At 27.7% G+C, this 27,029-nt stretch overlaps 1 protein-coding gene across 6 annotated transcripts in view; it reads left to right on the top strand.

Moving 5' to 3' along the window:
• The window catches only part of LOC122530335 (voltage-dependent T-type calcium channel subunit alpha-1G), a 166,987-nt gene that overhangs the window by 42,404 nt on the left and 97,554 nt on the right, over positions 1-27,029 (top strand). For all 6 annotated transcript variants that reach the window (XM_043657186.1, XM_043657189.1, XM_043657187.1 and 3 more), the window contains exons 2-5: positions 8,794-8,905; positions 12,813-12,946; positions 17,374-17,471; positions 21,463-21,634. In XM_043657186.1, coding sequence (XP_043513121.1) covers positions 8,794-8,905; positions 12,813-12,946; positions 17,374-17,471; positions 21,463-21,634 — 516 coding nt within the window. The remainder of the gene's footprint in view (positions 1-8,793; positions 8,906-12,812; positions 12,947-17,373; positions 17,472-21,462; positions 21,635-27,029) is intronic.

The following is a 27,029-nucleotide window of genomic DNA, read 5'->3' as shown; positions in this document are numbered from 1 at the left end:
ATGAATATGTAATATCGATGTGAATATATATATAATAATAATAGATGTAGTATATATTATTATTTCATAATAATAATAATATATTAATTAATAATGATATAATAATATATTTAGAAAATTAATAAATTATTCCAAGAACAGTTTATAATATTCCATGGGATTCTACCATCATATTTGTACCATTATATATTCATAATATTAGTATGAATATATAATATATATGATATTTATGTGAATATATTGTATAATAAATGTACTGTATATTATTATTGAAATAATATATTATTATTCCATAATGATATATTAGTTAATAATGATATAATAATATATTAACATATATTGATATATTGCTTCATACATTTTAAGACAAAAAGCTAAGAACATACTGTTAGGTAAAATTTAGAAACAATTTACTGCCAGGTAAAAAGCTACGTTTACTTGCACGTCAATTTGAAAAGTGGCTTCAACAAAGAACGTGCACCATTTTGCCCGAAGTTCTCTTACTTCTTGCTCTGTGCGTCAATCGATTTGGCAATTGATGCATTCTCATGCACAACGTGCAAGAAACACGTAGCTGGAAACTCGAAGCCGCAAAACGTTTCAGTTTCGAACTGCTGCGTGAACCGTTCGAGGATGCCTCGGGTTGATGTAGCACGTGGTAAATTTCCTCGTCTGCTAAATTATTAGACGAGGGTACCGAAAGTGGAGTTAACTTCTTGTTGAAAGGATTAGACGTTAAGTCTCCGAGAGGGAGAAGATTCTGCAGACGAGAGTGATGCTATGTCGTTGCGATTCCCTTGGACGGCGACGAAACCATGGATTTTGCCCTCCTCGTTGATTTATTCAGAATTAGTGAATTTGAACTCTGACACGTTTGTTTTTTTTTTTTTTTTTGAATCATTCTTCTTTTTTAAGAACATTGATGTTAAAACATTGTTATAGCTATGGTTGATGAAAATATGTACGACAGTTTCTCATGTTTCTTCGAGCTCATTTCCTTCGATTTTCACCAATTTTGGACATTTACCTTAAATCTCTGCTCTAAATTAAATTTCAGATCAGAAACTCTTTTCTAAATAAACATGTGGAACTCAATATTTAGACTGTCTCAATGAGACTATAATTTTTTAATGTCTAATAATTGTGTAATATCTAAGTAATTGTAATTAGTCTAAATAATGTTATGGTGTCTAAATAACTTTGTTATGTCTAATAATTGTGTAATGTCTAATACATATTATAATAATTAGTCTAAAGAATTGTAATTAGTCTAAATAACTTTATAGTGTCTAAATAATCTTATAATGCCTAAATAATTGTATAGTGTCTAAATAATTGTAATTAGTCTAAATAATCTTATAATGTCTAAATAATTTTGTGATGTCTAATAATTGTGTAATGTCTAAGTAACTGTAATTAGTTTAAAGAAACTTATAATGTCTAAATAATTTTGTGATGCCTAATAATTGTGTAATGTCTAAATAATTGTAATTAGTTTAAATAATCTTGTAATGTCTAAATAATTTTGTGATGTTTAAATAATTTCGTGACGTTTAATAATAATTGTGTAATATCTAAATAATTGTAATTAGTCTAAATAATCTTGTAACGTCTAAATAATTTTGTGATGTCTAATAATTGTCTAATGTCCAAATAATCTTGCAATGTCTAAATAATTTCCTGATGCCTAATAATTGTCTAATGTTTAAATAATTGTAACTAGTCTAAATAATCTTATAATGTCTAAATAATTGTGTAATGTCTAAATAGTTAATCCAAATAATTGTTATCAGTCTAAATAATCTTGTGACGTGTAAATAATTTTGTGATGTCTAATAATTGTAATTAGTCTAAATAATTTTATAATGTCTAAATAATTTTGTGATGTCTAATAATTGTGTAATGACTAAATAATTATAATTAGTTTAAATAATTTTGTGACGTCTAATAATTGTGTAATGTCTAAATAATTGTAATTAGTTTAAATAATCTTGTAATGTCTAAATAATTTTGTGATGTTTAAATAATTTCGTGACGTTTAATAATAATTGTGTAATATCTAAATAATTGTAATTAGTCTAAATAATCTTGTAACGTCTAAATAATTTTGTGACGTCTAATAATTGTCTAATGTCCATTTAATCTTGCAATGTCTAAATAATTTCGTGTTGCCTAATAATCGTCTAATGTCTAAATAATTGTAGCTAGTCTAAATAATCTTATAATGTCTAAATAATTGTGTAATGTCTAAATAGTTAATCCAAATAATTGTAATCAGTCTAAATAATCTTGTGACGTCTAAATAATTTTGTGATGTCTAATAATTGTGTCTAAATGTCCAAATAATTTTATCTCCGTGTCGGGAGATTCTTGCGTAATACATAGCTGCTAGAATATAGTGTCAGTAGCCTCTTAACGTATCGTTCAGCATCGGACACAGTTTTCCTTCACTCTCCTTCGCCCTCCCCTTCCCTCTTTTTGTAACGCGAAATTCGCCTCGTGCTTTTATTGCTCCATAAAATTCCAATTCACGGGACGCGTGTTACGCGTCGTATTCGGCTCGTACACGTACACCATTTCCCCATCGACACGGTTCTCGGATTTTTTCCGCCCGCAAGTCCTTGCAAGTTGTAAATCTTTCGACAAAAGCTCAGCCGATAACATTGTTCGCCGAGTACGCGTTAAGCGGCGTGCCGTTCTTCTTTGTCGCTAACAACCGAAAGTTGGTCAATCACCTAGTTTCTATGCAGTTCACACGCGCGCGCGCGCGCACACACACACACACACACACACACGTGGGAATTTAGTACTCGTTGTGTCGTTAGTTGTCCAAGTTTCCGAGCTTGTGCACGCGCGAAGCCACTGTCAGTTTTATTCGCTCGCTGGCCTTCGACCACGAGTTCCCTGAAAGATCGATCGTAAATTTACGACCGATGGTGAAATCTGTCCCATTGGCTTCCCCTTTTCTGGAAATTTCAGAAAATTTGGCGACTATTATTATTATTATTATTATTATTATTATTATTATTATTGCTGTTTATTTATATAAATTAATTAACACAAGATAATAATCGATATTAAAACGAGGCGTTTCAACAAGTTTTAATTTAAGCGTAGAGTTGAGAAAAGCGAATGGAGCAGTATGCTCCATGTTAGTATTAAATAACACCATGGTGTGACAATCAAACGTGCCATGCTACGGTACAGTACATATATATTTCAACATTAAACGAAGATTCGAATCGATAAATTAAAATGAACAAATTGTTATAAAAATTTGATAGACGATAAATAAACCGTTTGCATGTTTCATTTATTTATTTAATATAAAATAAACGTAAATTATAATGATAGTTGTTATAAGTTGGACGACGAATGAAGATGTTGGCGATTAGTAGATTTCGAAGAAAATAAATGTCTCCTTTACTTATTTTTGTATATATATATAAATTATAATTATTATAATTAGACGACGAACACGATTAGTTTCGAAGAAAATAATTTCAACGAGTGGGAAGAATCTTCGTGAGAAATCGAACGTACTTTAAAGTAGATATGGAAGGTTAGAGTCAGACTTCGCTGAAGCTAAATCTACTTGAGAGTACATACTGCTTTCCTTTGTTGGCGGCAAGCATTCGTATTTATAGAAGGATATATTATAAAATATAGTTGACTCGACTTTATAGAAAAATATATTAAGAATTATATTATATATTAATATAATATAATATAATGTAATATAATATAATACAATATAGTATAATATAATACAATACAATACAATACAATACAATACAATACAATATAATATAATAGAATACAATACAATACAATACAATACAATACAATACAATACAATATAATATAATACAATATAATACAATATGATACAATATAATACAATATAATGCAATATAATATAATATAATGCAATATAATATAATATAATACAATACAATATAATATAATGTAATACGATATAATATGATATAATAATTAATATTAATATATTTAGTATATAGAATATATTAAGAACATAATATAATATTCGTTTTAATCTCTAGATTCATCGAAAGTTGATTCGGATTCTAACAAACAACGACCTGCTTAACCAAATAAATATTATCATTATTCAATTAATCTGGAAATGGAATTTAAATATTATAATTCATTCGGAAATGAAATTTACAATGGCGATATTCTTATTTCCAAGAAAAATATACGAGAAAGTTCGTCCGGTTTGAGAAGCAAAGGGGTGCTTGAAACTTTTCACCTGAAGTGTACATACTGGAGTATTGGATTTGTTAATTACGGGCGATAATTAAAAAGGAGTAGAAATCAGAGAAGAAATAATAGACCTGCTCTCTTTTCATTGATCGCAATTCGTCAAGTTCAAATATAAAATACAGTAAAATTCACTTTATACGAATTTATTGGCAAACAAGAGTTTAGTGCATGTGATTGGACTGTGTATTTTTTCACTGATCATACAACTTAACTTGAGTTCAAATTTATATACAAAATTTATATACAACATTTAAGTAATAATTAAATTCTTTCTTGTTACTCAAAATATACAAAATTTATATACAAAATTCAAATTTATATACAAAATTTAAGTAATAATTAAATTCTTTTTTGTTACTCAAATTTAAATAGTAATTAATATTTCTTTTATTACTTAAATTTAAATAGTAATTAAAATTCTTTTTTATTACTTAAATTTAAGTAGTAGTTAAAATTTTTTTTATTACTTAAATTTAAATAGTAATTAAAATTTTTTTTTTAAATAGTAATTAAAAACTCCGATTATATGAACTTATCGGTGGGTAAATTAATCATGTAATTGGAATTCATTATATTTTTTCACTGATCACAATGTCAGATTTATATGCAAATTTCGCTTATACGAACTTATCAGTGGACAGTTACTTTATATAATTGAGGTTCACATAACAGGACTTCGCTGAAACTCTCCTCTGCTTGTGATTTTTCGTTCGTACAATGGAAACTCAAGTTCAAACAGGAGCTATTCAATCAGCGAGAGTTCACTTAATCGTGTATTGAAATTCGAATGAACCGAATTGCTGATATAAATGAAATTTCATTACAATTTACATCGATAATAATTACTTCGAATTATTATTTTCATCGTTCTCTGTCTCCTATTATCGTTTCACAAATTTCGTTTCTCTCATATGCACGAATATAATAGGGTGGCCACTGAAAGATTGATATAAAGCAAAAATAACTTTTACAAACACATGTTCTTTTAACTTTTTATTATTTTATTTAGAAATGTAATTAATGGAGTTTTTCAGTATTATTTGTGATTATTTTTATTTAATTTAATTTAATTTAATTTAATTTAATTTAATTTAATTTAATTTTATTTCATTTCATTTTATTTTATTTTATTTTATTTCATTTCATTTCATTTCATTTCATTTCATTTCATTTTATTTTATTTTAAACTCTTTTCAAACCCTTTAGTTTTTTAGTGACCACCCTATAGGAACAATTCGAATTTCCAAATTCGAATTTCGAGGGCAATTCACCTGTCTTCAAACTTTCTCGTAAAACACGACGCATCTGCAAAAAGAAGAGAGAAAGGGAGAGAAAGAAAGGAAAGGAGAGAGAAAAGGATCGGTCTAATTGCCAGTGAAATATCATTTGGTCTTTATCTGTGACAAGTGGAACCACAAGTCACGCATCGAGGAGGATAAGTGTTTAGGTAATAGTCACTTGGCAACGGTGATCGATCAGCAAGATTACAGTTGTGCCTTGTCTTGCCGATCGATCGTTTTGTGACGACGCGATGGTGAAACGTTAGAGACATCGGCGTTAAATTGGCGCGACAGGGTGGCAATGTCGGACTTTGGAACAGTCCCAAGGGTGGAGAACAATCGCCGGATTAGATCGTCATATTGAGGCGATCTCCTTGCTGGTCGTTGATCGAGGAATAATCGTCGAGAGAAAAATAAAAAAAAGGGGACGAGCAAATGGACGTTTCTGGTCCATTCGTTATGTCGAGCGAACGTAATGGGAAATGAAGGGGTTAATATCGTGTTACGATACCAGCTCGTTCGATTATTTCACAATCGAATTACCCGCGCGGAAGATTCGTCTCGACTTGTTAACGAAGTAAATTATAAATCGAACGAACACTCATTTCGGTCAATTTCGTATCCTCCCGGCGAACGATTTTTTAATTATTTTAATTATCACAGGTTGTTAGGCGCGTTAAAAACGTCGCTTTATGCAATTTTTATTGTTATAAACACGTAATACGAAGATGTAATATGAAAGTTAGCTAGAAAGTTTGACTAGATTTGTTAAAAAAATTAATTATTTAATTTTATTAGAATTAATTATAATATTCTTGATTTTTAATAATTTTAATTTTGAGTAATTTTTATTTCTAGTAATTTTAATTTCTAGTAATTTTAATTTTTAGTAATTTTAATTCTTAGTAATTTGAATATTTAGTAATTTTAATTTTTAGCAGTTTTAATTCTTAGTAATTTTAATTTTTAGTAATTTGAATTTTTAGTAATTTTAATTCTTAGTGATCTTAATTTTTAGTAACTTGAATATTTAGTAATTTTAATTTTTAGCAGTTTTAATTTTTAGTAGTTTTAATTTTTAGTAATTTGAATTCTTAGTAATTTTAATTTTTAGTAATTTTAATTCTTAGTAATTTTAATTTTTAGTAATTTTAATTTTTAATAATTTTAATTTTTTAACAATTAATTAATTATAAATTTTAGAGTATTCCTTTTTGTCCTGCTTCGTATTTTCGAAATACGAGATTCCTTTTGATCGATTAATTTTATTAGTCACGTTCAATCATTTGCATCCTCTGCCATTTTAGAATGGTAACATTTTAGATGGAACAAATGAATTTATTCTTTAAGGAGAGAAAAATATTTAACAGATACTAAATATAATCAGATCACTTTTCTACATAGACCTATTTCTTCGAAACGTCATACATCAAGTCAAAATAACTTTCACATCGTAAATGATACCTTTTCAATCGTTATTTTATACTTTTCGTTGCCACCAGATGATTTTTGGAAAATGATATATTTTCAGAAAATTCAGAATGTCGGAACCTCTCTTGCAATTTCCCTTTGAAATACTTTGTCAATCAAGAAAATTTCTCGAGCGAAATAAAAAAAGAAAAAAAAAATGTCCCCAAGCTTCCTCATGTCGAGTCTGCGCTCACGTGATTAATTATGCGTAATTACATGTGCAAATTAATGTGTTAAACTAATTCCTCGCGTCGTAAGAGCATTCTTTTTTTCACGAAGTTTCGTGAATAATGTATCAACTTCGAGGCATGAATACGTTTTTTTTCTTTTTTTTCAAACATATTTTAGTTAGGTGAAGTTCTTAAAATTCGAAACTCTGCTCCAAGGGGAGTTGTTTTCTTTCTCTAACGTGTTTATTTATACTTTGGCGAAAAAATGCCCCGTTGAAATTCATTCCTGCCTGTTATTTCTTTTCTTGTCGAATTTACGAAAAATCGCGAACTTGTACAAACTTATAGAGTATATTATACTTTTTCCATTTCTTTATTACTTTTTATATCAACGTATGCATCATTTCGTGAAAATTTCTCCTAAATTTATCAGTGATATATAATCAAAAGTTAAAAGATATTTTTAAAATGAAATTCTAATTAATTATATAACTACAAAAAAAAGAGTTCGTCGATTTCTCGATCGTTTGCATAATTTTATAATTTTTCGATTGCAACGTGCTCGATATCTCTACGCTAAGAGATTCTGCTTCATGAGAATGATTCAATTTATGAATAATAATTCTAAAAAAAAAAAAAAAGAAAAAGAATTCACTGACGCTTTGTGAATATTTAATATTTTAGACGTCATATTTTTCATCTCTCGTAATTGAAATAGAATTTTAATTGCAGTTAGTTGACAGACAGAGCAACAATTTCGAAATTTATTGGTTTGTTCTTTCAGCACCGGACAAAGAAAAATGGTCAGATCCTTGCTTTCTTGCCATTTATTTTTTATGGGATACAGTAAAAAATACTTCACGTTTGAAAAGACGATACCGAGAAATATCATTCAGGGGATAAAATTTTGCAAAGGGGATTGTGGAGGAAAAGAGAGAGAGAGAAGGAGAAAAAAAAAGAAATTACGTCGTCAATTTTATTTCCCTCTTCTTGGAAACGTTGGAAAAGTTAAATCTGAATGCGCGGTGGCATTCAGTTAGTATCCCGACAGTTTTTAAATGAGAACCGGGCAATTTTAATATTAGAGAGAAAAGATGGATGCAGCGTCGTAATAATGTGTACCTGGCGTTACATAAGTTGGGAATCGCGGAATTCATTTTTCATACAATGACAACATAACGTAACGCGTTACGTGGAAAATTCGTTGAATTTCGAGATTTTCAATTTGACGAATATTTCAAATATATTTTATTACTATAAACATTTTATACTTATAAATATTTTCTGTTAGAGTAGAAATAATTTCAACAACAACGTTTGTGCAAATTCCTCTATTATCAGTCGTCAACGTGAATTAAATTGTAGACTCAGTTGTTAATAAAAAAAAAAAAAAGAAAATGAACGAGTATTGAAATCAACATTTTCATTAATTTGTACAGTTCGAATAATTGAATTGACTTTTGTCAATGGAAAAATCTTTTCGACGTGCGGAACTCTTGAAACAATTTTATTTGTTATTACCTTTTCTAAGCAACGAATCATCCATCACCGGAAACAGAAGCATATTTTCCTTAACATAGCATCACGTGGTTCGAGAGAGTCAGCATGATGGTTATTCTTTTAAACTGCATTACATTGGGGATGTACCAACCGTGCGTCGACGATCAGTGTGTAACTAATCGCTGTAAAATATTACAAGTACGTATGTTTTATATATACATATATATATATATTTGTTAATTATTCATTTAATTGAATAATATCTAATTATTCAATTTACAATAATATATTTATATTTATTATTTATAATTATTAAATATTTATTATTTATTATTATATATATTTATTATTTACGATAATATATAATTATCCAATTTGCAATAATATAATTATTCAATATTTATTATTTATTATTATATATATTTATTACTTACGATAATATATAATTATTCAATTTTCGATAATATGTAATTATTCAATATATTTATTATTTACAATAATATATGATTATTCAATATTTATTATTATATATATTATTTACGATAATATATAATTATTCAATTTTCAATAATATGTAATTATTCAATATATATTTATTATTTACAATAATATATGATTATTGAATATTTATTATTTATTATTATATATATTTATTATTTACGATAATATATAATTATTCAATTTACAATAATATATAATTATTCAATATATATTATTTACAATAATATATAAAAATTCAATATTTATTATTTATTATTATATATATTTATTATTTACGATAATATATAATTAAATAAGTTTCGAAGACAACGAGAGAATCTTTCCTAAAGCAATTTCGCTCTCTGAAGTAGATATGGACAGTCAGACGCTGTTTCATAGTACCGTTCGAATCTACTTGAAAGCATTGCATCTTCCTTTTGGTATCAGAATTAATACTTGGTATATTTTTATCTATCTAGTGTATTATTTAAATTAAGTATAAACATATATTAGTGAAGTAGATGTGAAAGGTTACAGTCAGACACACGTACAGGAGATTTACCTACACTTAACGTGTGTTGAATCCACTAACCTACTTGAAAGTGTTGCTTCCCTTTTCTGATATGAAAATTAATATTTATAATATTGTTAATATTTAATATTATTACATTATTAATATTTACATAATATTTGTAAATTAATATTTACCAAAGAGTATACTGTACGTTCGAACGTTTATTGTAATACATAAATAATCGGATTCATACGAAAATCATTGACAACGAACGTGATAAATAATTTTAATTTTAACTCTCAAACAGTATTGTAGCATTTAGGGTATTTAATCTTTCGAAATTGTCAGACATTCTTTGCAACTATCATTATATCATTGTACGAATATTCGTATTCAAGGAGTAAATTGTTGTAAATACGTGAAAAGAAAAGAATTGAACTTGCGAAAGAAATTGATCCACGAATATGTCAATTTCATTCATACTTTGCATTCTCAGCTAACACCAAAGTCGAGAACTTCTAAAATAAATTCAACTCGAGATTGTTGCAATTCCCAATGAAAGGACCGTGATTTCAATTCCAAAATTCCAGAATATATATTTAATATTACCAACGATGCTTCTTCATTGAATGCAATATCAAATAAATTAATTAATAATAACTCGAGAATTCTCAGACGAATGAAATTTATATTTTCTCGACATTTATATTTTCCGCAACAAGCTGTCAGAATTCAATCGGTTCTCTCGTTTACCCTAATCACTAATTAATTGAAAGAAAGAAAAGCCCAGAAAGAAAAAGAGAGAGAGAGAGAGAGATTCATATTTGTCGCCGTGTTAAGTTCAGATTTACCTTGGCAACAAAAAGAAAAAAAAAAAAAAAAGAAAAAAGAAAGAAAAATGAAAAAGTCGCAATTACAATTCCGTGCGTCACGATTTATAGGTTGCTGCGCTTTCAACTGCGGTTTCCGCGATGGCAGCCTCTTTCTCTCCCTCCCACTCGTTCTTTTTATGTTACCGAGCGCGACCGACTACGCTGAATAATTTTAATTAGTGATACGACTTAATTACTAGCCCGTACAGAATATGCGTATAGAATTTACGAAGTTATTAACCTGTTTTTCTTTTTTCTTTTTTTTTTTTTTAACTCCCCGTTTTCGGGCCAGCTGCGACATCTGCGCGCTTCCAGTTGTCAGTAGACGCCAATTTGCATAAAGAGTCGCGCGGAGATTCAGCGACACTGTAGAGATTCGCGTTACGAGAAAATTGTTTCGCTGTTTCGCGGGGATATTTGACGTTACACGCGAATGAAAGAGACGCGCAGATGAATTTCCCTCGCCACGGAATATTAGTGTTTTAAAAAATTGGCATTCAATTAAAGTACTGGCGTTTAATTAAATACCAGTAATTAAATATCAGTATTAGTTAATCAGTTTAATTTAAAAAATTAGCATTCAATCAGAGTATTAGTATTTATTTTAATTTAATTAATAATTAAATATTGGTATTGATATCACTAATAAATAAATATTAGTATTAGTATTTAATTTAATGTAATAAATACTAATAATTAATAGATACTCGTAAATAAATATTTACTGAATACTAATAATTAAATATTTGTATTAGTATTTAATTTAAAAGATTAGTTTCTAGTTAGAGTATTAGTATTTAATTAAATACTAACAATTGAATATTAATATTAGTATTTAATTTAAAAACTTAGTATTCAATCAGAGTATTAGTATTTAATTAAATACTAATAATTAAATATTAGTGTTAATATCACTAGTAAATAAATATTAGTATTAGTATGTAGTTAAATAATAAATAAATACTAATAAATGCTAATGATTAATAGATATTCGTAAATAAATATTTACTAAATACTAATAATTAAATATTGGTATTAGTATTTAATTTAAAAGATGAGTATTTAGTTAGAGTATTAGTATTTAATTAAATACCAGTAATTAAATATTAGTATTTAATTTAAAAAATTAGTATTCAATTGAAGCATTAGTATTTAATTATTACTAATAATTAAATATTGGTATTTAATTTAAAGTAATAAATAAATACTAATAATTAATAGATATTAATGAATAAATATTTAAGTATTAATAATTGAATATTAGTATTAGTATTTAATTTAAAAAAATTGGACGCAGTTTCCAAAAATCAACGAACAACATTTCAAAAAGAAATTGTAGATCTCAATCGTAAAACGTAAAGATGAAAAGATACTAAACGAATCCTTGGAACTCGTCGACACTTACATTATTTATATAGTCCTGGTATTAATAAACGTTGTCATAAGTTTCTGTAGTATCAAATTACGTTATCATTAGTTTCTATAGTATTTATAGTATATTATAGTATTTACATATTATCAAACATCAAACATTATTAGTATCTATAGTATCAAAAGACTAAAATATCGATGATTGTGTGAAGAAAATTGCAAATGAAATTCAGATAAGAGTCATTATATTAATACTAAATACATATTATATTAATACATTACTAATATATTAAATTTATAAAAAGAATATAATATTAATTGAAATAATGTAACAATATAAAATTTTATATATAACATCACAAGAACATAATGACATAAAATTTTTAGTACTAATATTATACAAAAATGATACAATATCAATACTAAAGAAACACAAAAGGCACAATTGGCTCGAGTTTTATTAAAAAAATTACTGTCAATCGAACGACTTCCCCTCGGATCCTCTTAGAAGCATCGAGTAGAAAACCGAAAAAAGACACAGAGGAAGAAAACGTTTTTCTTCAACTTAAAAAAAAAAAAAAAAAAAAAAAAAAGACAAAAGAAGAAAAAGAAATATGTCGAAGCGCGTGTGAAAGTCGTGTGGCAAAGGGAAGATTGATTAATTGCGGGACTGTTTGTCCCGCTTTTCATCATCGGTTTTACACGTTCGCGAACAGAAAAGGGAAGCAAACACGATTGAGCAGCAATTGGTGGGTTCGAACTGGCCTAATGGAACTTGCTGCTCTAGTGCCCTTGATCAATTACCCCCGATCGGATTAAGCGTGTTCTCGTCTAATCGGTCTAAGCCGTCCCCTTTTCCGGGTTACAGATGTTCGACGACATCATTTTCGCCTTCTTCTCCCTGGAGATGACAATCAAAATGGTCGCGATGGGCATTTACGGCAAAGGGACGTACCTCGCCGACTCCTGGAATAGATTGGACTTCTTTATAGTTGCGGCTGGGTGAGTGCGTTTTTTTGTTCCCTTAAACGATAGAATTTTCAGTATACCATCACGGTCGTGTAGAAAAATATTATTCGCTGTTCGACTGAACCGCGGACATTTATGCAATTTTATGTGTTACATTATAGTCTTAACAGAGATTTGTTCCACTCGTTAAACGTTATGATTAATAAATATGATAAATATCATAATTTAATATATTTTATATCTATATTTATTTATATTTATTTATTTCATATATTATATTTTATATCTATATTTAATTATATTTATTTATTTTATATATTATATTTTATATCTATATTTATTTACTTATTATATATATTATATTATATATATATATTTATTTGTTTCATATATCATATTTTATTTTATGTTATATTTTATATCTACATTTATTTATATTTATTTTATTATATATATTATATTATATTATATATATATTTATTTATTTCATATATCATGTTTTATTCTATATTATATTTTATATCTACATTTATTTATATTTATTTTATTATATATATTATATTATATATATATTTAATTATTTCATATATCATGTATCATTCTATATTATATTTTATATCTACATTTATTTATATTTATTTTATTACATAGATTGCATTTTGTATCTATATTTATTTAAATTTACTTTATCTATTGTATTTTTTTTTTATAGTACAGCACGATATAGTTATTATACACATTTATTTATTTAAACGCGAAATGGCTCTGCGTATCTTTTAAATTCCCAAAACACAGACAGATATGCACTGGGAATAATTTATTTTAGCTTTCGTGACTTATTTTCTGTCGGTTTGTTACAGCTTTTCAAAGCTTTTAAAACGTGGCATAATTTTCTTTCTTTATTAACTGTTCTTTCTAATTTACAAAATTGATAAACATTCGAAATCAACGAAAATACATTTACTAGCTAGAGTTCATGTCGTTGAGTTTTAGAAGATCGTCGCTATTAGAAGATACAGGCAAGTAGAATCATTTCGTGCCTGAACGGACATCGCGCAGTAAAATTCCGTTTATCTTCGAACCCATTGGAAGACAGTTATACGTATAATTGGAGTTAATGTAATAATTCATTGATTCAGTTCACAGTCTACGATTTCTCATTCAATTAATATAAGTGGACGTAGACATCTAGATAAGTGAATTCAATCAGTTCAGAAGTTCGATTAAATCTATCAACAGAAATTCAGTTCTAACAGTAGAAATCTTATTTTAATAGTCGGACCAGTGAACCAGTTAAAAATGACCCAGATGTTAATTTCCTCATTACTGAAATTAGTATAATTAATATAATTTCTAACAACTGATTATTATTAATTATTTACTATAATTACACCATTTTCTAATTAATTTCTAACAACTGATTACTATTAATTATTTATTGTCATTAATAAATAATCACGCCGTGCAATTTTGAGCAACAGTTTATAATAATTGTTGTTATTTTAGTTGAGCTACACGAGTTACTATATATTTGGTATATTAATCGTGTAATAATATTTATAATAGTAACACAGAATATTAATTATACGTATAATATTAATAATACATAATTTATACGTAAATTTATATGTATAATAATAATATAATAATAATACATAAGTGCAATATTTGTAATAGTAACACATACGTATAATAATAATGTATAAGTATAATATTTATAATGGTTACATAGAATACACATACATGTAACAACATAGAATTTGAATGCGAATTAAATCTTACATGTGACTAACTGCATAATTAACATAAATATCTTTCGAGCTGTAATTAACATAAATATTTTTCAAATATCTTGCAATTAATTATAAACATCTCTCTCGAATATCTTTTGAAAAGTGACATCTTCTAAAAATAATTGATCACAAACATCTTTCAAATGCAAATTGCTGTTTGCACGAGAAATCATAGAAATCACATAGAAATTATTATATTTATATATTGTATATAAATATAATATAAATATATTTAAATATATTTATATTATATTTATATATTTCATATAAATGTAACATAAATATATTTAAATATCTTGACACATATTTTATTATTATTAGTCTTAACTAAAGGTGGCAGAGTATTATATTTATATATTTCACATAAATATAATATAAATATATTTAAATATCTTGACACATATTTCATTATTATTAGTCTTAACTAAATGTGGCAGTGTATTATATTTATATATTTCACATAAACATAATATAAATATATTTAAATATATTTATATTATATTTATATATTTTATATAAATATAATATAAATATAATACTCTGCCACCTTTAGTTATGACTAATAATAATAAAATATGCGTCAAGACCCATAAAGCCTTTAGCCTCGATTAGCATCTTTCAAGAAACAGCTAGACACGACAGACTACGAAGAAAAATCGGTAGACAATTACCTAAGAATCTGTGTGTGTGAATCGAGTGTCGTAAATCGACACAAATATAGTGGCTCTTCTGAATCGACTGGGCCGACTTTCGCAACTTTCTCGCGTCCGTGGGAATAATTGAGGTAAACGTGAATAGGAAAGTACGGCGTTGCACGAGAAAGGAGGGACGAGGATAATGCAGCATCGGCTGCAAATTCTTGGACTGAAGAAGAAATGAATAGAGGAGGACGAGGTTATTTTCGAGTAATTTTTATTTTCGGTGGTAGTTCGGGCACAGTCGTGAAAGGTTGGACGAAAGTTTCCCAGTAATTCCACGGTTGGCTGAAAGCCTTCCTACGGGCAGGCAGGAACGTACTTGCCGGCTAGTTCCCCGTGAAATAAAGTTTCCGCGGATTGAACGACGTCGCGTAGCCGAGGAGGGGGGGGGGGGCGAAGTTAATCGTACAGGCTTCACTCGTAAAATTGATAAACCCCGGCCGAAAAACTCGTCATTCAGTTTCACGCGAGCCAATCGTGTTTAGGCGTGTTCATTCTGTTTCATAATTGAAAAAAAACAAAACAAAAAATGCAGCTCGAAGAGATTGTCTCTCCTTTCCCTTCCGAATGTTTTAAATCGAATAACGTTCGTGTCTTTGTCATTTTTAACCTCTTGCGTTGGAACGACGTGCCACATTTCCTCAGTTTTAAGTATAATCAATTATATTTAATTATATTATATATTTAATTTCATTATTAATATTCAATTATATTATATATTTTAATTATATTTAATTTTGTCATTAATATTGCAATTTATGTTATATATTTTAATTATATTTAATTTTATCATTAATATTTAATTTTTATTATATATTTAATTACATTTAATTTAAGTATGTTAAATGTAATTCAAGGCGAAACAAAAGATGATAAGTTTATTACTTCTCAATAATTACCGGCGAGTTCAAGAGGAAGAGGAAGCGACGAATTCTTGTGTACGGTTTCGGTCGCTCGTTATGGTCCGCAATCAGCTGCCAGCGCAAGGGGTTCAAAATTCAGCCGATTTTCACTCACGAAAATGTGACATCCCGTTGAATAACGAAACGTATTTGTATAAATAAATTTATTCCGAACTGACAGTATGACGACGAAGACTATTTTGTTTATTTCTATCTTAATCGATTTATTAATTTTTTTACGTACGTATATTGGGGTATTTTTATTGATTGTCCATTTTCTTATCTCATTCGTTTCATCTGTCTATTTATTCGATTTCGTTAGTTTCAATTTTTATTTATTTATTCATTTAATCAGTCGTTTGTTTATTCCGTACATTATACTATATTGTAATATGCAAAATAAATATAAACGATATACGTTAAAATCAATATATTAAATATATTGTAATATACAAAATAAATATATCGTTTGTATATTATACTGTACATTTGATCTACTTGCACATTTTATTTATTCAAGTTATTTTATTTATTTGTGTATGTATTTAATTTTCATTTTTTATTTCATGCCGCGGTTGTGCAAGTATGACAACGAGGATTGAACAGCATCGAGCGATCGAATTTAATCTCAACGCGAAACTTGGATGAACGAACACGCGTCTAATTCCAAATCTCCTTACAGGGATTTCGCTTTTCGGCGAAATTTCTATCTCCACGTGATTCGTTTTCTTACGAATTCGACTTTTATAACAATTACGCATCGTTCTCCTCTTTCAGATTATTCACGGTTGTTTTCGATTGCCCGAAATGTTTCCATTTGGATTTCATTTTCATTGCGCGATTCGACACGTCGCTTTTTATTGACAAACGCACACTTTCAATCAAAAACGTTCTTTTTTTATTTTTATTACTCGGCAAAGTCCACGAAAGCTTACCAAACGAAACGTAGTTTCCAAAAAAAAAAAAACAAAAAAAGAAAAGCGATATTTCGACGCGAAAGATTAAATATTTGTACATTTCGATCAAAGAAAAAAAAAATAAAAACGACTGTTCGACTTCTGTTCCAGCGCTTTGGAATATTGTTTGAACGTGGAGAACATGAATTTATCGGCGATAAGGACGATAAGAGTCCTGAGACCCCTACGTGCCATCAACAGAATTCCAAGTGAGTATGTGTTGTGTATAAAAGTACATCCAGCCTTGTGCAGTGTATTAAGAATCGCTGACTTTTCTACTTTGGCCAGTAAATTATTTCTGTACATATATATGATATATATAATATGTAATATAAAATATATAAATATAATATGAATGTAATATAAAATATATAAATATAATATGAGTGTAATATAAAATACATAAATATAACATGAATGTAATATAAAATATATAAATATAAATATAATATAAAATATATAAATATAACATGACTGTAATATAAATATATATAAATATAATATAAATATAATAAATGTAATATATAATATATAAATATAATATAAACATAATAAATATAATATATATAATATAATATAAATGTAAATTATAATATATAAATATAATATAAATATAATAAATATAATATATATAATATAATACAAATGTAAATTATAATATAAATGTAATATAAATGTAATATTTAGAACATATATTATATTATAAATATAATAAATATAAGTATATTTTATAGTACATAAATATAATATATAATATATATGTACAATATATCATATACCTACGTACATATAAATTGCACAAGTATACTTATCCAAAGCGAAGGTGATCAATATCCGTGAGATTTGTTTGCCTCGATTTTTAAAGCAGAATCTCGAACGAAAAGCGAGCCGAGTGAATTTTCGTGCGGTTTCCTTTTCTTTTTTTTTTTTTTTTCCCCCCGTTGTTATGTCGGTGTCGGAATTTCGCTGGGCGAAACAAAGGGGTGGCGGCGGTTCTTCGAAAATAAGTGGAACGGCGAAGAACAAATAAAGTCTTTTTTTTTTATCCACCGAAGCTTCGCTTGACTTTCGTTGGGAGCGTGTGCAGCCGAATGCAAATTGGTTCTTAACGCTGACGAAAATCTCGCCCTTTCTGTTTATCGTTACGACGGCGAGTTTCAAGCGTTCGTTGCCAATCCGATTTGAGTTTTACAGGATGGATCGGGGAATTTCTCCAGGCAGTGCATAAGCGTTAGCCCGTAGTCGTTACCGTCGTAATTTATGAAACTTCAAATCACCTGTGCAAACAACGCGTGCGCTCGCGTTTTATTCGTGTATATAGGAGGCGTGCATCTATGGAATTTCTTTGTTTGAGGATGAAACGATCCTCCTCTAACAGTTAGTTAATTTTAAGATTACAATCGTTTGGATCGGAGGGAGAATTTATCGCGATAATTTCCAATTGTTCCATTTGTTTCTCTCGCCTTGGGAAAATTTCGATTTCGTACGTGAATCCTTGCGGTTACAGTATTAAAAGTTTCGAATACTTATTATAGAAAACGTTGTGAAATTCCATTAATATATAATTCCATTAATTTCGTAAATAAGAGACGACTATCGTAATTATATTAATTAAATATGAAGTATTTATGAAATATCGCGATTACGTAATTTGAAATCAACTTGAAAATATATGTAAAATATTTTATAAAAAATTAGTATGCAGAATGAAAAATCGTATTGAACAGATAATGGACGTTAAATATGATACAATGGCTTGTGGTTGTTGAAATATTTTTGTGATCTCTGTGAAATACACAATATTGAATATTATTATTACTTTTAATAAATATTAAACATTTTTGAATTATTATTAAATTATATACTAATATTGTAATATTTAATTAAACATAATATTTTATTAAATTATTAAATGGGGAGATAACGATTGTCCAACCAATCTAGAAATATGTAAATTATATGCACCAAGTACACATTATATTATTATTATATTATTACTATATTTACAGTATATTATTACTATACTGTATTATTTTGAATTTTTTATATTATATTATTATTTATATTACTTTATATAATATTTTTATATTATATTTATATCATTTTATACAATATATATATATATATTTTATATATTTATACATTTATATTATATTATATATTATATATTATATTATATATTATATTATATATTATATGTATTATATTATATTATATTATATATAATTGTATATTATATTATATAGTCGTTATATATTTATATTATATTATGTTATTTTATATTATTACTACACTGTGTTATTTCGAATTTTTTGCAAAATATTTTAATAATATCTAACAATTTTATTTATTTTAATTGCTCGAAACTAGACCAGTGTAATTACGATAATCGAATCACAGTGTAATGTTGATCAAATTTCAATGATGTTTCACGCAACATACAAGTACATAATATATTCATGAGAAATTCCTATGTAAGTGTTTGAGTGTCAATTAATCAATCGTTCATGGATTATTGCAAATAACAAGCTGTAAAGAAAATCTACCACGAATAAATATGGAACTTCGAGAGACGCTCATTCTTTTTCCCTTCGATATTCTTCGCTGTTGCGGGCTTCTTTAAATAAAATCGGGTCGCTGAGGAAGAACCGAGGTCGAATTTATATATTTTTCTCAGCTCGTGACAATTACACCCGGGACGTAGATCTGTAGATATAATTCAGATATAAACCTCGCCATCAATCAGCTTGAAACCAGATTTATTTCCGCATCGATCTGTACGAACGAATAACGAGCGTCTCGATTTAGGAATCGCGATACGCTATATTCAGAGCGTTCTATCTATAACGATATATTTTAGAATCTGTTATTTCTGTTATTTCGATGGCATCCGGATGACATTATCTTTCGGTCCAGCGATTTTTACCGGCTCGCGTAGAGTATTTGGCTGTTTGTCACAGAATTTTCATGCATTCTAAAATTTGAAACAGACCCGAAAAATGTATATGCTGTATGTATTGTATAAAGCACTTTGAAATTGTCACGCTGACGATATGATACGACGAATTTCAAAATAAATTTTTACATTGTACGTACAATGTATATGATTTATAAATTTCTAGAGTGGTTGGAAATTTCACATGATCAGTGCAGTTGCAACGATCGTGTTTCGTTGTTTTATAAAAGTTACAAGACACTTGTCGCAATATTTATGTATAGATATTTAAACACATCTGTGGTTGATTGTATTAATAAACACGAATGTTCACCAGAACTGTTATTAATATTTATTTTGCTTAAGTGTTAATATTTATATATGTTATTATATATTTATATGATTTATATTTATATATATTAATATTTATTAGGCTTAAAAGTGTTATAAATTAATAATCTCACAAAACTAAACTTTTACATACATACATATATACATATAATATAATATGATTTTACTATGATTTTGATTATATAATATTAATATAATTACATAATAATATAATATAATATAATATAATTTTACTATAATTTTAATTATATGATATTAATATAGATACATAATAATATTACATAATATAATATAATTTTATTATAATTTTAATTATATAATATTAATATAATTACATATTAATAATATTATATAATATAATATAATTTTACTATAATTTTAATTATATAATATTAATATAATTACATAATAACAATATTACGTAATTATATAATATTAATATATTTTTAATTATATAAACTAGTCAAATTAAATAAAATAGTTAAATAAAAAGAATTATTAAATTAAACAATTAAATTATATACATATACACATACAAAATTATAATTTCATTATAATTTTAATTATATAATATATAAATGTGTAACCTAGTCCAAATTTTACCATAGTATACTCATCCCTCGTTACATAATGAATTTTCAAAATGTTTCGTATAGCACGTACATAAAAGTACAGTGCATTCGAGGCAAATTTAGACAAGTGTTCAAATACTTTCGCGAGCAACAGTCAACAAGAAAGATCCTTTATTTATCCAACCCTTCTCTCCCCCTCTGGCTGAAAGCGCCATTGCGGCGCAACCCTGGGGATTCTTTCCCTTCCCCCCCCCAAAAAAAAAAAAAAAAAGAAACAAGACTCAAAACATTGCGACCTTTCTCTTTTACTTTTCCCTGTATTTTTTGTTTCATTCTCAACAGGTATGCGGATACTGGTGATGCTTTTGCTCGACACTCTGCCCATGCTGGGCAACGTGCTGCTGCTGTGCTTCTTCGTCTTCTTTATATTCGGCATCGTCGGCGTCCAACTGTGGGAGGGCATCCTGCGTCAACGTTGCTTCCTGAAGGCTCTACCAAACGTCAAATATCCCGAGTAAGTCCCACACACACACACACACACACACACACACACACATACACATACATACACATATACGAGCACACGTCTTCTGTCATCGTTCATTCGGTTCATTTATTGGTTTTTCTCTCTACGTATATATATATATATATATACACACACACATATACATAGCGACGATCAGAGGTTCGATCTGGCACGTTTATTATTGTACGCTTAAACTCGCATCGATTCCGCATTTTCTTCTCTATCTCCTCTCTTCGCGTCTCGTCTTTGTCTCACTTATACCATTCTCGCTTCTCTGTCTCTCTTTCTCTTTCATCCACTGTTTCTCGCTTCCCCGCAACGTAATCGCCGACAGGGTCTACGTTAACACGCTAGGCTGCACTGCGTTTTTGAGATAAACGCCGGGCGGTACTCTATTTCCAGAAGATGGTGCAACACACGGCCAAGTATTAACTCGCACATCGATCGAGCGCACACGCGCATTTCGAATTGCTCGCCTCTTTCCTTGCGTTCTTTCTTTTCTTTTTTTTTCTTCCTTCTTCTTTTCCTCTTCTTGGCCTTTGTGCTGCAGTTTCTCCATTCTCGGGCCTCGCGCGCGAACTTCATTCTCGAGAAAGCGAGAAGCGCGGCTTCAGAACTTTCGATTTTGAAACTCGCCGCGAGATCCGCGAGTTTCGAAACCTCTGCCGACGCTCCTGCGATGTACTTCAAATTTCCGCGTTGCCGTGTTTATTGATATCTGGTTTCTCTTTTTAAATAAATTTAACTTGTGTAAATATTATTATTGTTCAATTAATTTTATTACATAAAATTAATTTTATTATATAAAACAGTATTATTGTTCAACTAATTTTATAATATAAAAGATTTGTGGGATAAACTATATAATATTGTAATTTTATTTTCTAAACTGTGACTTTAATTAATAATAGAGGAAGTTTTGTAATTTATTAGTTTTTTCAAAGATTATTATTAAATTTATAAAATTTCCACGTTGTCGTGTTTATTGATATCTAGTTTCTCTTTTTAATTAAATTTAACTTGTATAAATATTATTGTTTAATTAATTTTATTATATAAAAAATTTGTGGGATAAACTATACAATACTGTAATTTTACTTTTTAAACTGTGATTTTAATTAATAAAGGAAATTTTGTAATTTATTAGTTTTTTCAAAGATTATTATTAAATTTATAAAATTTCCACGTTGTCGTGTTTATTGATATCTAGTTTCTCTTTTTAATTAAATTTAACTTGTATAAATATTATTGTTTAATTAATTTTATTATATAAAAAATTTGTGGGATAAACTATACAATACTGTAATTTTACTTTTTAAACTGTGATTTTAATTAATAATAGAGAAAATTTTATAATTATTAGTTGTTTCAAAGATTATTATTAAATTTATAAAATTTCCACGTTATCGTATTTACTAATATCTAGTTTTTCTTTTTAAATAAATTTAACTTGTGTAAATATTATTGTTTAATTTGTTTTATCATGTAAAAGAATTATGGAATAAACTATAAATTTATTTACATAATATTTTAATTTATTTTTTAAATGTGTCTTATTTTTTAAATTGTGATTTTACTGTTAATTAATAATAGAGAAAATTTTATAATCTATTGATTTTTTTGAAGATTATCATTAAATTTATAAAAGTGATATAATAATTTTTTTATAGTTTATAATTAAGTTTATAAAATTTTTGATAACATAATAATTTTTATAATTTTCACAATTAAATTTATAAAATTTAAGGCAACGTGATATAATTTTTATAATTTTTACAATTAAATTCACAAAAATTGAGATAACATAGTAATTTTTTTTAAAGATTGTTATTAAAGTTACAAAATTTGTTATACATACAGACATATTGTAATTATTAAAAAAAGAAGTTTTTAATTTTCAAAAAAATCTCAACAATATCTCTCTCTCAATCTATTTATACCTCCGAGTGTCTGTGATTGTTCAAGATTTCGAAATATAATTTTTACCATTGCAAACTAACTTTATAGTTTGCAAACACGTTTCACGTGACGCGTCTAAATAATTTGCATCGCGGTATAAAAGTCTCGCAGACGGGAATCTTGTTGATTTTCCTTCCCCGTCGACTCTCGCTTTCCAAAAAAACACTAGTTTGAAGAACTTTTTCGCTCGGAGGTGGAAGGCAATCGGCGAACGTGAGTCAGTCGGCGAATATTTTTCTTCGACCTTGTTTCGTTTCCGCGGCCTTTAAAAAGCGTCGCGCGTAATTCTCGTGACCGGTCGTCTGTGCCCTAATTTCAGAGATTCTCGCCGCTGCTTCCGCGTTGCATCTTCGTTGTCAGACACGTTTCATCCATCCATATTCATTCTCCTCCACGCTCATTCATACGATCTTGCATCGATATCCAGTCGTTGATTAGTTTCACCTGATAATTAATACTAGAATCACAGTTTAAAAAATAATTTAATAAATATTGTGCAAATAAATTTATTCGTTTGTCCTAGATCCTTTTTTTAAAATTAATACAAAATTTTATATAATATTATTATATAAATATAAATGTTATATTTTGTGTAATGAAATTTATTGAACAATAATATTTATTCTCCACTGCCAACGTTTTCTCTCTCTTTTCCTCTCTTTCTCAAAATGGGAATTTAACACTGTGCAGTGACACATACATATTCTGTAAATGTATTAACGTATATAGTTAACTTGTGTTGTGTTAATACTGGTCCAATTTCGAAATTAATTCAAAAACGGGCAATTATATAGCAATGTCATTTTTTTTTCTAAATTTAATGAACACTGTCGTTTAGTGAGAATAATTTAACTTATTATAACACAACGTGCATTCAACAGTATAGTTAAATATAATCTAGAGATCGAGTACCGTCTTAACGTGCTTCGTGCAACTAATGCCTATATAAAATCGTATTAAACGAGGCAAGAAAAAAACTTCAACATACACGTCTCATTTTGTAATAATTTTCACTCATCTGTCTCTTCATGTCAATTTGTAATAAATTTTTCAAATTGCAAAGAGACTTTATGGACCGTTTCTCTCACACGTTACACACTTCATTCTTCTTCTTCATCTTCTTCTCTGTTTATCTCCCCGTCTATACTTCTCATTCGTAGATCGATTTTCTCCGGATACATGAATCACGTAGTTTAGAAAAAGAAAAAAAAAAAAAGGGTACTCGTTAAATTTTTTTCTTACAGGTTACACTCTTCATTCTTCTTCTTTTATTATCCTCCCTTCTTCTTCTTCATCTTCTTCTCTGTATATCTGCCCGTCTATATTTCTCTCAACGTGAATCACATAGTTTAAAAAAAAAAAAAAAAGAAGAAACAGAAACAAAAGAGGGTACTCGTTAAAAATCCACCTCTTGCGAGAGAATATTCGGCTGGAGTGAATTTTCCGATCGAAAGAGAGCGAAATTTTCGGCTTTCGTGCTATACGCACGTGCACGTGCACGTGTGTATATCTCGGTGTGCATGTCCCCGAGCCATAAAAGCTCGGATTCATTTATTTCGTAGATACGCGAATGTGCCCGGCCGCTGTGACGAGAAACAGGGGGAATCGCTAATGAACGCGCAAACCATTTAAAACGGACCTCAACACACGCGGCTCAGATGTTCAGCGCTCGTCGAGGTTACAGTTAAATGTTTCATAACCGCTTTCGCGCGTTTTAAACGGTTTTTATATCGAGGCGTTTCTCCCCCTTCCTCCCGCCCGTTTTTCTTTTTTTTGTTTTTTTTTTGTTTTTTTTTTCGTTAGAACGGCACCCTCGTGCAGGGTGGTGAACGAAGGCAAGGCTGCAGGACTTTTCAAAAATTTTTCCATCCACAGCCATAACGCGGTTTTGCATACTATAATATCATTTTTGTATACCATGTGACCTTTATGAGACAGAATCCCCATTAGAAATTTGGAAAGTTTTTGGTATGTAAATTTGTAACCTTTCGGAAGTTAATATTGATTTAATGTTAATTTTTATTAATTTAATATTAAGTTAATATTAATTTAAAAGTTAATAGTGTGTAAATTTATAAACTTCTAAAAGTTAATATTAATTTAATAATATTAATTTAATTAATATTATTAAATTAATATTAATTTAATTAATTTCAAAGTTAATAGTGTGTAAATTTGTAAACTTTTAAAATTTAATATTAATTTGATATTAATTTAAAAGTTAATAGTGTGTAATTTTATAATTTTTTTAAATTTAATAGTAATTTAATATTAATTTAAAAGTTAATAGTGTGTAAATTTATAATTTTTTAAAATTTAATATTAATTTAATATTAATTTAAAAGTTAATAGTGTGTAAATTTATAACCTTTTAAAACTTAATAGTGTGTAAATTTATAACCTTTTAAAATTTAATAGTGTGTAAATTTATAACCTTTTAGAAGTTAATATTAATTTAATATTAATTTAAAAGTTAATAGTGTGTAAATTTATAAACTCTCAAAAGTTAATTTCATATTAATTTTTATTAATTAAATATTAATTAAATATTAATTTAAAAGTTAATAGTGTGTAAATTTACAACCTTTTAAAATTTAATATTAATTTAATATTAATTTAAAAGATAATAGTGTGTAAATTTATAACATTTTAGAAGTTAATATTAATTTAATATTAATTTTTATTAATTTAATATCAATTTAATATTAATTTAAAAATCAACAGTGTGTAAATTTGTAACCTTTCAAAAATCGATTAAACGAGAGAAAAGGCCGCGTTGACGATTCTTTTCCTTCTGTTCAATTGCTACATTTAATTGCTCAACGCCAGAAACACCACTTTGTTAAATCTTTTTCGTACTTTTGAGTTAATTGGTGAAAAAGAACAATTTCTACGCTGGCGCAACTTTAAGGAACGTTTATGTCCTTCCAAAGGGAAGACGCTGCGAGTAATTGCCATTCGTGGAAGCAATAATTGTTAATAGAACCTTGTCGAAAGCTTCTTTATATTTGTAGGTGAAATAATCATTTTTTTTAGAAAAATTTCACGGTCGATGTAATACTTCGGCGACGAATTTCGAAAGTAGAAACACTCAACGAATATAAAGTGTATTCCAACATATTTCGGTGTGAAGTATAATATATATCTGAAAGAATAAAAATGCCAAGCACATACTTACTCGTAGTGCAACTTTTGCTCGATTTTACCAAAAATTACGCTCATTTCGATATTTCTGAATGAAACTATTCTTCGGACGAATCTTTTTATGGCGCGAGAATGTCTTCTCTTGTTTGATCCTTTCGCGAGAGTAAAATTCTAAATAAAAAAATTCTAAATAAATATAATAAATATAATAAAATAAATATAATAAATATAATAAATATAATAAAATAAATATAATAAATATAATAAATATAATAAAATA

The sequence above is a fragment of the Frieseomelitta varia genome, unplaced genomic scaffold (assembly GCF_011392965.1).
Source record: "Frieseomelitta varia isolate USP_RPSP 00005682 unplaced genomic scaffold, Fvar_1.2 scaffold_339, whole genome shotgun sequence".
NCBI lineage: Eukaryota > Metazoa > Arthropoda > Insecta > Hymenoptera > Apidae > Frieseomelitta > Frieseomelitta varia.
The sequence above is the reverse complement of the archived record's forward strand: the minus strand, read 5'-3'. Positions and strand labels throughout refer to the sequence as shown.